This window comes from Salmo trutta, chromosome 35 (genome assembly GCF_901001165.1).
Source record: "Salmo trutta chromosome 35, fSalTru1.1, whole genome shotgun sequence".
In the NCBI taxonomy this organism is placed as follows: Eukaryota; Metazoa; Chordata; class Actinopteri; order Salmoniformes; family Salmonidae; genus Salmo; species Salmo trutta.
Genome location: NC_042991.1, coordinates 14,368,368 through 14,385,928, shown reverse-complemented (window position 1 = coordinate 14,385,928; position 17,561 = coordinate 14,368,368). Strand labels below are relative to the sequence as shown.

The window sequence follows — 17,561 nt, the reverse complement described above, 5'->3', positions numbered from 1 at the left end:
GTCTCCTCCCCGTATGACATTTAATAAGAACGGCTGTGGCTAATGCTAGTGAGTTTCAATGGAACATTCCACTGCGTGTCTAGGCTTAAATTTGATCGAACACACTTGGTCTTGGTCTGACCCAGAAAAACAACTCACACACAAACTTTTGATGCTAATAAATGCATTTCTATTGATCATTTTGTATTTATTTCATTTAACCTTTATTTATAACCTTTATTTAATTAGGCAAGTCAGGTAAGAACAAATTCTTATTTGCAATGACGGCCTACCAAAAGGTAAAAGGCCTCCTGCCGGGAGGGAGGCTGGGATTAAAAATAAAATACAATTTTGGGACAAAACACACATCACAACAGCAGATATACCACATGAAGAGAGACCGAAGACAACAACATAGCATGGCAGCAACACATGAAACACAGCATGGTAGCAACACAACATGGCAGCAGCACAAAATGTGGTACAAACATTATTCTGGCACAGACAACAGCACAAAGGGCAAGAAGGTAGAGACAAAAATGTAAAACTAAAAAAGCCAAAAGAAATGAATAAATAGTACAGAAAATATTTAGTAAAGTATGAAAATAAAGGAAAGAAGATCATTTTTGGGACCGCCTCTCTCTTCATGACATGTCTTTTCCTTTGGTTTGTCTTGAATAATTTAGGATACATTTTTTCATCCTCTTTCTCTTTTGTCTTCTTTTTGTTTTAAAGCAACAGTTCACCCTAATTTCATACTTTTTTTAATGTTCTTCTTACCTTAGAAGTAGTTTAGGCCAGGAGTAACTGCAATGTACTGAGTGTAATTTGCAGTCACCCTGGCCTATAGATTACTTCCTTTGTAAAAAAAGATTTTAAAGGAAGAAATAATGTTGGACTAACCCTTTAAAAGTAAATTAAATTCCATTAAATTCAATACAGTGGTATAGTATACAAATGCTTTGGGAAGATTTATAAGAACATAGTCCTAAATTGCATTCGGAAAGTAGTCAGACCCATTCCCTTTTTCCACATTTTGTTAAGTCACAGCCCTATTCTAAAATAGATTAAATAAAAACATTTCCTCATCAATCTACACACAAAACCCCATCATGACAAAGTAAAAACAGGTTTTTAGAAATCTTTGCAACTTTATTAAAAAGAAACAGAAATACCTTATTTACGTAGGCATTCAGACCCTTTTCTATGATTCTCAAAATTAAGCTCAGGTGCGTCCTGTTTCCATTGATCATCCTTGAGATGTTTATACAACTTGATTAGAGTCCACCTGTGGTAAATTCAATTTATTGTACATGATTTGGAAAGGCACACACCTGTCTATATAAGGTCCCACAGTTGACAGTGCACGTCAGAACAAAAACCAAGCCATGAATTCGAAGGAATTGTCCGTAGAGCTCCGAGACAGGATTGTGTCATGGCACAGATCTGGGCAAGGGTACCTAAACATTTTAATACATTTGCAAACATTTCTAAAATCTTATGTAGTATTGTGTGTAGATTGATGAAAAAAAAAACAGTTATCCATTTTATAATAAGGCTGTAACGTAACAAAATGTTGAAAAACTCAAGGGGTCTGAATACTTTCTGAATGCACTGTATGGTTGGTTGCACGAGGGGGAACTTTGAGCAGAGCAAAGTGATTGGGGTTACAGTAGCCAAAAAGGTTTAACACCACTGTGCTGTTCTATCCCTTTAATAGAAGTTACTACGTAAAGTGAAAATGTCTGACACCTGTTACGGTAGGGGTGGGCAATAATATCGTCTCGAGGGCCATATCGAGATATCAGAATTCACCAGAGGACCGCACAGATGTTTTAGTTGGTCAAAAGCAATTTGCAGGACCCAAAAAAGGGCAGCTATTTCAAAAGGTATTGGCCCATTACAATTTTGACCTAATTTCTGTCTCATTTTAGACGTCCAAGAGTGGCCTGGAGTACGTTACGTTACCCTTATAATGTCTTAGTATCATCCCATAGTGATCCTACGTTATTACCAGATGCTTTCAGACTGGTATTTCAGGGGGTAACAAAAGACAGCAAAAGACAATGGACGATAAAGCAGTATTCTATCATTTCTATTCCATTTATGAAACTGACTTGTGGTGCTTTTCATTTTTGAGTTTGGTTTTTGCTTTCGAGCTTTTGCTTTTCTCTGGAACATTCACAGCATTGTTGTCATTTCCAGGAAGTGGATGCCATTGAAGCAGAAGTGAAGACGATGGAGAAAAATGTGACCAAGATCAGAGCTATTTTATCCTCCGCTGATACATTGGACATCTCACTTGAAGAACACCTCCACAACCGGCAGGTGGGACAAGAGTGTGTTAAGTGTGTATAAGAGGATGTGTACATATCCATTCATGTATGTTTGTCATTATATGATTTAGAAATGTATTTGTATTTGTTCTGTCTAGGTAATCCTGGCCAACATCCAGTCTATGCGGAGGACAGTTGGGGAGATCGAGGGCTGTAAGGCTGAACTGGGACTACCTCAGGGCGCAGAAGAGACACTGAGTGTCTTCCCCAGAGCTGTGCTACTCCTACAGCCCCTCCAAGAGTTGGAACAGCTGACACAGGAGCAGAGTAGAGCATTGGAGGTAGGAAACGTTCCCACAACGTCCCCACAACATCTCCACGTTCCACAACGTTACTAGACCGTGTCTCCAATGTCCACACAACGTTACAATAATGTTGCGGCAATGTAACAAATGTGCCCTCAATGTTGCCAATATTGTCCCCAAAGCCAGGCCCCTCTCCATTCAAGAAGGGTTCAGTAAAGTTTAGTGATAAAACATTGAAAATGGGTAACATTCATTTTGGTTCAATGTAGTTTCACACATAAGTGCTCCATGCTGTAGCTCCTCCACCATAAAGGAAAATTAGAAAATATTTCCCTGCACTTAGCCTCTGCCCAAGCTTTCTAAACATTATCTTTTGTCATGATTTTGGTTGGCCAATAGGGGGCGATAGCATCGTATATCACAGGGGTGGGTAATTCTAGTCCTCGAGGGCCTGATTGCTGTCACAGTTTTGCCACAGCTAACACACCTGATTCCAATAATAACCTAATCATGATCTTCAGTTTAGAATGCAATTTGATTAATCAGCTGTGTTTGCTAGGGATCAGGCCCTCGAGGACTGGAGTTGTCCACCCCTGGTATATCACAATGTTTTATGCATACATAATCACAATAGGACAACGGTTAACATCGCCCAACCCTAATTGATGCTTTAAAATTAGCTAAATGTGATCGATCCCCAATAAGAAAAAACTATCTGGCTTAATGAATTTGTGTTTTTGAGACAGACGACGCCAGTCACAAAGCTCACATCCTTGTCACCTATGACCGCCAAGTACTTTTGAACTACGTATCGACAGCTACTAACTTTGACTTCGACCTTGATTTCGGCTCCTACTTCAACTGCGACTCTGCTGTTCCCTTGTCAACACCGGACCCTACTCCATTGTTCGAGCTATCCAACAAGCCACAAGAAAAGTCGCTGGAGGAGGACTGAACTCCTTGTTACATTCTTAGAAAAAAGGTTTCCAAAAGGGTTTTTCGGCTGTCCCAATAGGAGAACCCTATTTGGTTCCAGGTAGAACCCTTTTTGGGTCAAGGTAGAACTCTTGGGTTCCACGTACAACCCTCTGTGTAAAAGGTTTTACATGGAACTCAAAAGGGTTCTTCAAAGGGTTCTCCTATGGGGACAGCCGAAGAACCCTTTTAGGTTCAAGATAGCATCTTTATTTCTAAGAGTATAGACTCAGACGCAGAGAAAATTGTTTGGCACTCCCCTCCGTTTTATTGGCAAATGTCCAGTCACTGGAGAACAAGATGGATGAGCTCTGTTTGAGAGTTTCCTACCAACTGGGCGATATGGTAATGAAACTTGAACGTTTCTCCATGCTTCGTCGCAACTGGACAGCAGACTCAGACAAAACCAACGAGGGAGCGATGTGCCTCTTTGTAAACAACAACTGGTGTGCTGCTTCAAGTGTGAAGGAATTCTCAACCTTTTGCTCACCTGAACTAGAGTACCTCATAGTAAATTGCAGACCTTTTTATCTACCAAGTGTTTTCATCTATAATCATCACTGCTGTCTACATCCCACCACAAAACGAGAATGGCACTAAGCAGACACTCAACGAGCTGCACGGGGCCATAAACAAACAAGAAAATGCACACCCAGAAGCAGCGTTAATAGTGGGCAGAGAATTTAACGCAGGAAAACTGAAATGCTTTTAACCCCACTTTTACCAACACGTCTCCTTTTACCAACACAAGAGGCGCTAACACTCTGGACCACTTACTCTATCCACAGAAACGCATACAAGGCCCTCCTTCGCCATCCCTTCAGCAAATCAGACCATGACTATATCCTCCTGCTTCCTGTTTACAAGAAAAAACTCAAACAGCAAGTACCAGTGATGCGCTCAGTACCGAAGTGGTCCGACAAAGCGGACGCTAAGCGACAAGACTGCTTCGATAGCACAGACTGGAATATGTTCAGGGATTCATCCGATAGCATTAAGGAGCTTACCATCGATGACTTCTTCCCCACAGTGACCCAACATATGTACCCTAACAAAAAGCCATGGATTACAGGCAGTATCCGTGCCGGGCTAAAGGCTAGTGCTACCAATTTCAAGGAACGGGACACAGACATGAATCCTTACAAGAAAGACCGCTACGACCTCAGACGAGCCATCAAACATGGAAAAGGTCAATATAGGACTAAGATAGAATCCGACTACATCCGCTCCAACACCTGTCGGATGTGGCAGAGTTAGCAGACTATTATGGATTACAAAGGGAAACCCAGCCGTGAGTTGCCCAGTGATGCAAACCTCCCAGACAACCTCTCAGACTATGTTAAATTCGAACACTGAGCCAGGCATGAGCCAGGCATGAGCCAGGCATGAGCCAGGCATGAGCCAGGCATGAGCCAGGCACTGAGCCAGGCACTGAGCCAGGCGTTCTCAGAGTATGCGCAGACCAGCTGGCAAGTGTCTTCACTAGGGTTGCAAAGGGTCGGAAACTTTCCAGTACATTTTCCATGGGAAGTTAAATTTGCTTAAATTCATCAAAAAAGTTAGCTTATAACAGTGAACATTTTTGTGGGATACACATAAGGCAATTCTAGGTCTTGTGGCATATCTTGGTTAAACTATCCCCAATTCAATGGAATTGCAACCCTCTGCATGCACAGTGCATTCTTCCATCACATGTGCAGTGCACTTTTCCATAATATCTACAGCTGATTCTCAAGATCTTGCAAACTAATGAGATGCTATTGAGCCCACACTACTTCACTGTCTGAGCCAAGGACTACATGCTTTCTGGTAAGTTTTGATTACAATACTGGGTAGTGTGAATATATTTTATATGACATACATTATTTTTTGTTAACTAGTAAATAGTAGCCTACAGCAAAGTGTGTTTAAATAATTTCTAACTTGTTAACAATTTCTGCTAGTTAGTTTTTGCAACCAATTGGGTTTTAGCTTGCTTGCTTGTTTCATTTTAAAACATTTATCTTACAAAGGAGTTGTTTAATCTAACTGCTTAACTATTTATTTGTACATGGAATTGTATTTTTTTTTTGCTCATTTTTTCCTAATCTTTACAGGAAAATGCCACGGGCACTATCTGATGTGTGGAGACATTTCACTGCAGCTAATGTAGAAGGAAAAGCTGTGTACATTTGCAAATACTGTGCTAAATCATATGTGAAGAATGCAACAAAGATGCAGAATCATCTGGCCAAGTGCATAAAGTTCCCTCAGCGCTCACAACAAGCAACCTCTGACAAAAGTCCCTCTACTTCTATTCGAGGTGAAAATGATGAATCAGACACCTTATCGATAGCAACAGCTCATGGTCCTCCTGGAATTCTTTTTTTTTTTACACAATGTGGGGGCCGTAGTCAGAGAAATGCTGATGAATGTCTTGCTCGAGCTGTGTATGCAACTGCTTCACCATTGATGCTCACAGGCAATGTGTATTGGAAGAGATTTCTGAATGTTCTTCGCCCAGCATACACCCATCTAACCAGACATGCTTTATCTACTAATTTGCTGAATGCAGAGTTCAACAGAGTTCAAGTGAAGGTCAAGCAAATCATAGAGAAAGCAGACTGTATTGCAATCGTCTCTGATGGGTGGTCGAATGTTCGTGGGCAAGGAATAATTAAATACATATTCTCCACCCTCAACCAGTATTCTACAAGAGCACAGACACAAGGGACAACAGACACACCGGGCTCTACATTGCAGATGAGCTGAAGGCAGTCGTCAATGACCTTGGACCACAGAAGGTATTTGCACTGGTGACAGACAATGCTGCGAACATGAAAGCCGCTTGGTCTAAAGTGGAGGAGTCCTACCCTCACATCACACCCATTGCCTGTGCTGCTAATGCATTGAATCTGCTCCTCAAGGACATCATGGCACTGAAAACAATGGATACACTACAAGAGAGCCAAGGAAATGGTTAGGTATGTGAAGGGTCATCAAGTTATATCAGAAATCTACCTCACCAAGCAAAGTGAGAAGAATAAGAGAACCACATTGAAGCTGCCCAGCAACACCCATTGGGGTGGTGTTGTCATTATGTTTGACAGTCTCCTGGAGGGGAAGGAGTCTCTCCAAGAGATGTCCACATCACAGTCTGCCAATATGGACAGCCCCATCAACAGGATCCTCCTGGATGATGTATTTTGGGAGAGAGTGGTAAGCAGCCTGAAACTGCTGAAACCTATAGCAGTAGCCATTGCACAGATTGAGGGAGACAATGCCATCCTGTCTGATGTTCAGACTCTGCTTGCAGATGTAAGAGAAGAAATCCGTACTGCCCTGCCCACTTCACTGGTGCTCCAAGCAGAGGAAACTGCAGTTCTAAAATACATAAAAAAGCGTGAAGACTTCTGGCTGAAGCCCATACACACCACAGTGTACATGGTGGACCCCAGGTATGCTGGCAAGATCATCCTGTCTGGTGCAGAGATCAACAAGGCCTGTGGTGTCATCACTACAGTGTCTCGCCACCTTGGCCTGGATGAGGGCAAGGTTCTTGGCAGTCTGGCAAAGTACACTTCCAAGCAAGGGCTTTGGGATGGAGATGCAATATGGCAGTTGTGCCAACATATCTCATCAGCCACCTGGTGGAAGGGACTTTGTGGGTGTGAGGCTCTTTCCCCTGTTGCCTACATCATTCTCCAAATCCCACCAACATCAGCCACCTCAGAGCACAACTGGTCATTGTTTGGGAACACACACACCAAAGCACGCAACAAGCTGACCAATACAGGGGTTGAGAAATTGGTGGCCATCTGGGAAAATTTGAGGCATTTTGAGCCTGACAACGAGCCATCCTCAACAAGGTTGGAAAGTGACAGTGAAGATGAGGCCTCAGTCTGATGTTCAAGAGGTGGACATTGACGAGGTCCAGGGAGAAGATGTGGAAGCCTGAGAGGAAGACAACCAAAGCTTTAGTTTCTAGACTATCATTTTACAGATGTATGTTGAAAACGTTTTTGGGAGATGCGATGGATCATTGGGGATCATTCAATATTCCCTTTCTTTTGTTGTTCAGTGAAATCATCCCATGTGAAGATTCAACTCATTTAATTTAAGTTCAATTTGTAACTAATTATTTCTATTGGAAGGATTTAGTCATTTGCAATTATGTCTATTTATAATAAGGTAAAGGTTTATGTTTCTGTCTCCATATGATATGGTAAATATATCCAATGCAAAAAAACATCTACATTTAAATAGTATTAATATTAATTTGCATATATTTCCGTTAATGCCCATATATTCCCGTTAGTTCCCACGGAAAGTTTCCACCTCTGAATATTCCCCAAACTGTGCAACCCTAGTCTTCACGGACATTTTTAACATCTCTATGTCCCAGTCTGTAATCCCAACGTGATTCAAGCAGGCCACCATTGTCCCTGTTCCTAAGAACTTAAAGGTAACTTGGCTAAACGACTATCGTCCCGTAGCACTCACATCTGTAAACATGAAATGTTTTGAAAGGCTGTTCATGGCACACATCAACACCACCATCAATATATGGCACATGGAAACCAAACAAGTGTGGTCTATTGTGATAGGTGGGATGGGCTGAGAGTGGCTGAGGGTTGGGATTAAAGAGTGTATATTTGGTCATGTACTATTGTTATGTTACTGCTTTATATAAAAGTACCAGGTAGCAAAAAAGCTGTAAAAAATTAAGATAATTGTCCTCAGAAGAGGGGGGTGTGGTGGAGGGGTTAATAAAAAAATATATATTTATAAAAAAACACCATTGCAGACACCCTGGACCCACAACCATTCTCATACTGCCCCAACACATCCACAGATGACGCAATCCCTATTGCACTCCAAACTTCTCTCTCCCACCTGGACAAGAGGAATGCCTACTGTATGTGAGAATGCTGCTCATTGACTGCAGCTCAGCATTCAACACCATAGTCCCCTCCAAGCTCATCACCAAGCTCGGGACCCTGGGACTGAACACTTCCCTCTGCAACTGGATCCTGGACTTTCTGACTGGCCACCCTCTGGTGGTGAGGGTAGGTAACAACACATCTGTGATGCTGGCTGCATCAAAGCTTGGTTTTGAAACTGCAGCGCATTCGACCGCAAGGCACTACAGAGGGTGGTGCGGTACATCACTGAGCCCGAGCTCCCTGACATCCAGGACCTCTATATCAGGCAGTGTCAGTGGAATGCTGGGAAAATTGTCGAAGACCCCAGCCACCCAAGTCATAGACTGTTCACCCTGCTATTGCACGGCAAGCGTTACCGGAATGCTAAGTCTTCTTCCCCCAAGCTATACGACTGCTGAACAGTTAATCAAATGACTACCCGGACTATTAAATTGAACCTGTTTTGCACTGACTCTCTTACACTGACTCTATGCACACTCACTGGACTATACTCACACACTCATACCTACTTACACTCCAACACACACACACCATATACGCTTACAAAACACACATGCATATTTACGCCACACACGCACAAACATACACACACTTTCACACTCTCCACATGTGCTGGTGCCATTCTGTTTTTTATCTATCCTGAAAGCCTAGTCACTTTTACCCCTACCTACTTATTACCTCAACTACCTCGTACCCCTTCACATTGACTCAGTACTGTTACTGTTACTGTTTTCTATTTTTATTTGCGAATGTTCTTACTTTTGAACTCGGCATTGTTGGAAAAGGGCTTGTAAGTAAGCATTTCACAGTAAAGTCTACATATGTTGTATTCAGCGCATGTGACAAATGCCATTTGATTTGATTTTATGATTGAACTTTATCGATGTACCAGCAACAGTCATTTTTCATACTTTGGTCATCCTACTTTGATTTGGTTTCATCCAGATATCATCTAATTTGATTAAACGCATGATTTTGACCTTTAACCTCTCTAATCTCCTCCTCTGTATCCACAGGGCAACATGCGTGAAGTAAGGGAGGCTGAGGGGGTCATCCCATCATGCAATGTGTGTGTGACAACAGAACCCAGTGCCCTTATCTTATGCACACATCAACGGAATACGGGTCCACCGCGGATCACCGGACATCAGGTACAAGCTTGCATGGTCAACCAAAATATTAATTTTACGTACACAATGTTACCCTAGTGCACTACGTAGGGAATACTATGCCATTTCAGACGCACCCTGACATTAGAAGTGACATGAGTTTGAATAACAATTTGCAGGCAATTTGCAGGCACACCTCTTACCGCTCTAATCACATTAGCGGGATCAACAGCCAGTGAAAAATCAGAGCGCCATATTCAAAACCAAATCTAATAATTTCTATTTCTCAAACATAGGACTATTTTACACCATTTTATAGATACACTTCTCCTGAATCGAACCACGTTGTCCGATTTCAAAAAGGCTTTATAGTGAAAGCAAAACATTAGATTATGTTAGGAGAGTACATCGACAAAAATAACCACACAGCCATTTTCCAAGCAACTAACATGCATCACAAATACCCAAAACACAGCTAAATGCAGCACTAACCTTTGATGATCTTCATCAGATGACACTCCTAGGACATCATGTTACACAATACATGCATTTTTTTCTTCGATAAAGTTCATATTTATATATAAAAACAGCATTTTACATCGGCACGTGACGTTCAGAAAATATTTTCCCTCAAATACTGCCGGTGAATCAGCGCCACAATTTACAAAAATACTTGTCATAAACGTTGATACAAAATTAAAGTGTCATTCAAAGAATTATAGATGAACATCTCCTTTATGCAAACGCTATGAAAGATTTCAAAAAAGCTTCAGGAGGAAAGCACTCTTTGCAATAATCTGAGTACTGAGCTCAGAAAAATACACTAGGCTATACAGATAGCCGCCATCTTGGAGTCACCTAAAATCATAAATTGCATTAGAAATATTCCCTTACCTTTGATGATCTTCATCAGAAGGCACTTCCAGGAATCCCAGGTCCACAACAAATGTTGTTTTGTTCGATAAAGTACATCATTTATGTCCAAATAACTCCTTGTTGTTCGCGCGTTCAGTAAGCTACTCCAAATTATAGGAAGCGTGCAGATGATGTCACCACGAAAAGTAAAAAAAAGTTGTATTTACGTTCGTTCAAACATGTCAAACGTTGTAAAACATCAATCTTTAGGGCCTTTAGAACGTCAAGATTCAGTAATATTTCAAGCGGACGGTTCCTGTGTCTTGAAAAAGGTTTTGGAACGGAGGATCCGCCCTCATGAACGTGCCCCAATGAAGTGATGTCATTCCCTTGGTGACCAAGTTCCCAGCCTTCTCATTCGGTCTCTGTTCATCGTAGACGACTCAAACAACTTTGTAAAGACTGTTGACATCTAGTGGAAGCCGTAGGAAGTGCACAATTATTACTACGTCACTGTGTATTCAATAGGAAATGACTTGAAGAGAGCCCATGCATCCAGATTTCCACTTCCTGGTAGGATTTCTCTCAGGTTTTTGCTTGCCATATGAGTTCTGTTATACTCACAGACACCATTCAAACGGTTTTAGGAACTTGAGTGTTTTCTATCCAAATCTACTAATAATATGCATATCCTAGCTTCTGAGTTTGAGTAGGAGGCAGTTTAATATGGGCACATGTTTTTTCCGAAATTGTTCAACACTGCCCCCTATCCTTAAGTAGCTGTAAGAGGTTTTAACACAGTGGTTCTCATGGTCTTGGAGAGCTACAGGGTGTGCAGTCTTTTGATCCAGTCCAGCATTTCAACATACTTAAATGAGCTAATCAACTAACTATGAAGAATGTGGTGTTTCATTGCCGAGCTGGAACAAAGGACCCGACTTGATGACCACTTCTCTAACATGTAACTAACAGCCAATGTTAACCCTTTCCTAACCCTGTTGTGAAGGAGGATGCCTCAGAAGCATGCCTCTCTGAGGAAGAGGAGGAATACGAGGACGAAGATCATCACTCATCATCCTCTGACACACTCACATGCAGTTTTCCTGAGGTAAAGATAAAATAAAACAAAAACCTAAAACACAAGGTATATCTTTGACCCATTCTAGTTCGTTGGCTACATCCACAAATTATTATTTTAATCCCACCTCTGCTCCAATTGAATTGACTCCTCATTTATTTGCCAGCTCCATTCTGGGACTTGATCAAAATATTACAATAAAGAGTGGGGTTAGGGCTAAGGGCTTACATTTAAAGTTAGTGGTTGTAATGTGGTTGTTGCACATAGAGTGGGATTGTTCTATGCCTCCAGAAAACAGTAAGTACACTACTTCATACAACTTCTGACTTAGTCATTTCATCATGTCACTATTGTACAGGGTCATAGTAACACACGTCCTTTGAAGTTACGTCAAGAGTCTCCTACAGTCGTCACCCACACTTCCCTCTTTTCTTTGAATGCTATTCCGTGTGGGCATGCAACTGCATTTTCCCTTTCCCTTTCCTCTTTAACTGTGTCATAGTTTCGTTTCATGATCGTCTTACTTTGCAGTATTGAATGTTTTTTGAAGTTATTGAATGTTTTCCACTGATGTCATTGTAATGATAGTTTAAAACACTTCAGAGAGCAGGCCTTTCTAATCGACCTGGCCCAGGTATCCTGGAAAAATATTGACCTCATTCCATCAGTAGAAAATGCCTGGTTATTCTTTAAAAGTGCTTTCCTCACCATCTTAAATAAGCATGCCCCATTCAAAAAATATAGAACTAAGAACAGATATAGCCCATGGTTCACCCCAGACTTGACTGCCCTTGACCAGCACAAAAATATCCTGTGGCGTACTGCATTAGCATCGAATAGCTCCCACGATATGCAACATTTCAGGGAAGTTAGGAACCAATATACACAGGCAGTTAGGAAAGCAAAGGCTAGCTTTTTCAGGGAAGTTAGGAACCAATATACACAGGCAGTTAGGAATGCAAAGGCTAGCCTTTTCAAACAGAAATTTGCATCCTGTAGCACAAACTCCAAAATGTACTGGGACACTGTGAAGTCCCTGGGCAAGCGTCCCACCTCACCCGGGGAGGTTAACTTGGCTTTCAAAGACCTTAGAAAGGCACGGTAGGATAGATATAGTTCTTAACAGTTTGGGTCTAGAGTGTCTCCCCCTTTGAAGAGGGGGATGACCGCGGCAGCTTTCTAATCTTTGGGATTTCAGACGATACAAAAGAGAGGTTGAACAGGCTAGTAATAGGGGTTGCAAAAATTGCGGCGGATAATTTTAGAAAGAGAGGGTCCAGATTGTCTAGCCCAGCTGATTTGTAGGGATCCAGATTTTGCAGCTCTTTCGGAACATCAGCTATCTGAATTTGGGTGAAGGAGAAATGGGGGACGCTTGGGCAAGTTGCTGTGGGGGGTGCAGAGTTGTTGACCGGGATAGGGGTAGCCAGGTGGAAAGCAAGGCCAGCCGTAGAAAAATGCTTATTGAAATTCTCGATAATTGTAGATTTATTGGTGGTGACAGTGTTTCCTAGCCTCAGTGCAGTGGGCAGCTGGGAGGAGGTGCTCTTATTCTCAATGGACTTCACAGTGTCCCAGTACATTTGGAGTTTGTGCTACAGGATGCAAATTCCTGTTTGAAAAAGATAGCCTTCTAGTCAACAGCCAGTGGAATCACGTGGCGCGAAATACAAATACCTCATAAATGCTATAACTTCAATTTCTCAAACATATGACTATTTTACACCATTTTAAAGACAAGACTCTCGTTAATCTAACCACATTGTCTGATTTCAAAATGGCTTTACAGCGAAAGCAAAACATTAGATTATGTCAGGAGAGTACCCTGCCAAAAATAATCACACAGCCATTTTCAAAGCAAGCATATATGTCACAAAAATCAAAACCACAGCTAAATGCAGCACTAACCTTTGATGATCTTCATCAGATGACACTCCTAGGACATTATGTTATACAATACATGCATGTTTTGATCAATCAAGTTCATATTTATATCGAAAACCAGCTTTTTACATTAGCATGTGATGTTCAGAACTAGCATACCCACCGCAAACTTCCGGTGAATTTACTAAATTACTCACGATTAACGTTCACAAAATACATAACAATTATTTTAAGAATTATAGATACAGAACTCATTTATGCAATCGCGGTATCAGATTTTAAAATAGCTTTTTGGCGAAAGCACATTTTGCAATTTTCCGAGTAGATAGCCCGGCCATCACGGCTAGCTAATTTGACACCCACCAAGTTTGGCTCTCACCAAAGTCAGATTTACTATAAGAAAAATTGGATTACCTTTGCTGTTCTTCGTCAGAATGCACTCCCAGGACTTCTACTTCAACAACAAATGTTGTTTTGGTACCAAATAATCCGTAGTTATATTCAAATAGCTCCGTTTTGTTCGTGCGTTCATGTCAGTATCCGAAGGGTGACGCGCGAACGCATTTCGTGACAAAAAATGTCAATATTCCATTACCGTACTTCGAAGCATGTCAAACGCTGTTTAAAATCCATTTTTATGCGATTTTTCTCGTAAAATAGCGATAATATTCCAACCGGGCGACGTTGTATTCATTCAAAGAGAGAAAGAAAAACATGGAGAATTCAAATGAATGCGCATCTCCAGTGTCACTGTTCTCAGCCTGACCACTCACAAAATCTCCTGCTGTTTTTCGCCCAGAGACTGGAGAGACGTCATTCCACTTTCTGGTGCCTTCTGAGAGCCAATGGAAGCCTTAGAAAATGTCACATTACAGCAGAGATGCTGTATTTTTGATAGAGATGCCACAGAAGGAGAACAAATTGTCAGACAGGGCACTTCCTGTATGGAATCTTCTCAGGTCTACTAATTATATGCATATTCTCGTTTCTGGGCAAGAGTAGTAACCAGTTTTAATCGGTTACGTTTTTTTATCCGGCCGTGCAAATACTGCCCCCTAGCCCCAACAGGTTTTAACAAACAGATCACCGACCATTTCGAACCCCACCGTACCTTCTCCGCTATGCAATCTGGTTTCTGAGCTGGTCATGGGTGCACCTCAGCCACGCTCAAGGTCCTAAACAATATCATAATTGCCATCAACAAAAGACAGTACTGTGCAGCCGTATTCATCAACCTGGCCAAGGCTTTCGAATCTGTCAATCACAGCATTCTTATCGGCAGACTCAACAGCCTTGGTTTCTCAAATGACTGCCTCGCATGATTCACTAACTACTTCTCAGATAGAGTTCAGTGTGTCAAATCGGAGGGCCTGTTGTCCGGACCTCTGGCAGTCTCTATGGAGGTGCCACAGGGTTCAATTCTCAGCTCTTTTCTCTGTATACATCAATGATGTCGCTCTTGATGCTGGTGATTCTCTGATCTACGCAGACGACACCATTCTGTATACTTCTGGCCTTTCTTTGGACACTGTGTTAACTAACCTTCAGACGAGCTTCAATGCCATACAACTCTCCTTCCGTGGCCTCCAACTGCTCTTAAATGCAAGTAAAACTAAATGCATGCTCTTCAAACGATCGCTGCCCGCATCTGCTTGCCAGCCTAGCATCACTACTCTGGACGGTTCTGACTTAGAATATGTGGACAACTACAAACACCTAGGTGTCTGGTTAGACTGTAAACTCTCCTTCCAGACTCATATTAAGCATCTCCAATCCAGAATTAAGTCTAGAATCGGCTTCCTATTTCTCAACAAAGCATTCTTCACACATTCTGCCAAACATACCCTCGTAAAACTGACTATCCTGCCGATCCTTGACTTCGGCGTTGTCATTTACAAAATAGCCTCCAACACTCTACTCAGCGAACTGGAGGCAGTCTATCACAGTGCCATCCGTTTCGTCACCAAAGCACCACATACTACCCCACCACTGCAACCTGTATGCTCTCGTTGGCTGGCCCTCGCTTCATATTCGTCGCCAAACCCACTGGCACCAGGTCGTCCATAAGTTCTTGCTAAGTAAAGCCCCGCCTTATCTCAGCTCACTTGCACCATAGCAGCACCCAACCGTAACATGCGCTCCAGCAGGTATATCTCACTGGTCACCCCCAAAGCCAATTCCTACTTTGGCCGCCTTTCCTTCCAGTTCTCTGCTGCCAATGACTGGAACGAATTGCAAAAATCACTGAAGCTGGAGACACATATCTCCCTCACTAACTTTAAGCATCAGCTATCCGAGCAGCTTACAGATCATTGCACCTGTACATAGCCCATCTGTAAATAGCCGATCCAACTACAGTGAGGGAAAAAAGTATTTGATCCCCTGCTGATTTTGTACGTTTGCCCACTGACAAAGAAATGATCAGTCTATAATTTTAATGGTAGGTTTATTTGAACAGTGAGAGACAGAATAACGCATGTCAAAAATGTTATAAAATGATTTGCATTTTAATGAGGGAAATAAGTATTTGACCCCTCTGCAAAACATGACTTAGTACTTGGTGGCAAAACCCTTGTTGGCAATCACAAAGGTCAGAAGATTCTTGTAGTTGGCCACCAGGTTTGCACACATCTCAGGAGGGATTTTGTCCCACTCCTCTTTGCAGATCTTCTCCAAGTCATTAAGGTTTCGAGGCTGACGTTTGGCAACTTGAACCTTCAGCTCCCGCCACAGATTTTCTATGGGATTAAGGTCTGGAGACTGGCTAGGCCACTCCAGGACCTTAATGTGCTTCTTCTTGAGCCACTCCTTTGTTGCCTTGGCCGTGTGTTTTGGGTCATTGTCATGCTGGAATACCCATCCACGACCCATTTTCAATGCCCTGGCTGAGGGAAGGATTTGACAGTACATGGCCCCGTCCATCATCCCTTTGATGCGGTGAAGTTGTCCTGTCCCCTTTGCAGAAAAACACCCCCAAAGCATAATGTTTCCACCTCCATGTTTGACGGTGGGGATGGTGTTCTTGGGGTCATAGGCAGCATTCCTCCTCCTCCAAACACAGCAAGTTGAGTTGATGCCAAAGAGCTCAATTTTGGTCTCATCTGACCACAACACTTTCACCCACCCTCTGAATCATTCAGATGTTCATTGGCAAACTTCAGACGGGCATGTATATGTGCTTTCTTGAGCAGGGGGACCTTGCGGGCGCTGCAGGATTTCAGTCCTTCACGGCGTAGTGTGTTACCAATTGTTTTCTTGGTGACTATGGTCCCAGCTGCCTTGAGATCATTGACAAGATCCTCCTGTGTAGTTCTGGGCTGATTCCTCACCGTTCTCATGGTCATTGCAACTCCACGAGGTGAGATCTTGCACGGAGCTCCAGGCCGAGGGAGATTGACAGTTCTTTTGTGTTTCTTCCATTTGCGAATAATCACACCAACTGTTGTCACCTTCTTACCAAGCTGCTTGGCGATGGTCTTGTAGCCCATTCCAGCCTTGTGTAGGTCTACAATCTTGTCCCTGACATCCTTGGAGTGCTCTTTGGTCTTGGCCATTGTGGAGAGTTTGGAATCTGATTGATTGATTGCTTCTGCGGACAGGTGTCTTTTATACAGGTAACAAACTGAGATTAGGAGCACTCCCTTTAAGAGTGTGCTCCTAATCTCAGCTCGTTACCTGTATAAAAGACACCTGGGAGCCCGAAATCTTTCTGATTGAGAGGGGGTCAAATACTTATTTCCCTCATTAAAATGCAAATCAATTTCTACAATTTTTGATATGAGTTTTTCTGGATTTTTTTGTTGTTATTCTGTCTCTCACTGTTCAAATAAACCTACCATTAAAATTATAGACTGATCATTTCTTTGTCATTGGGCAAACGTACAAAATCAGCAGGGGATCAAATACTTTTTTCCCTCACTGTACCTCATCCCCATATTGTGGTTTTATTTAATTTTTTTGCTCCTTTGCACCACATTATCTCTACTTGCACATTCATCTTCTGCACATCTATCACTCCAGGGTTAATTTGCAAAAATGTCATTATTTCGCCACTACAGCCTATTTATTGCCTTACCTCCCTAATCTTACTTCATTTGCACACACTGTATATAGACTTTTCTATTGTGTTATTGACTGTAGGTTTGTTTATTCCATGTGTAACTCTGTGTTGTTGT

General features: G+C 42.1%; 1 protein-coding gene across 2 annotated transcripts in view; it reads left to right on the top strand.

The window, feature by feature from the left end:
• The window catches only part of syne2a (spectrin repeat containing, nuclear envelope 2a), a 258,178-nt gene that overhangs the window by 133,157 nt on the left and 107,460 nt on the right, over positions 1–17,561 (top strand). For both annotated transcript variants that reach the window (XM_029733409.1, XM_029733408.1), the window contains 4 exons: positions 2,185–2,307; positions 2,414–2,596; positions 9,477–9,611; positions 11,431–11,532. In XM_029733409.1, the coding sequence (XP_029589269.1) occupies positions 2,185–2,307; positions 2,414–2,596; positions 9,477–9,611; positions 11,431–11,532 (543 nt within the window). The remainder of the gene's footprint in view (positions 1–2,184; positions 2,308–2,413; positions 2,597–9,476; positions 9,612–11,430; positions 11,533–17,561) is intronic.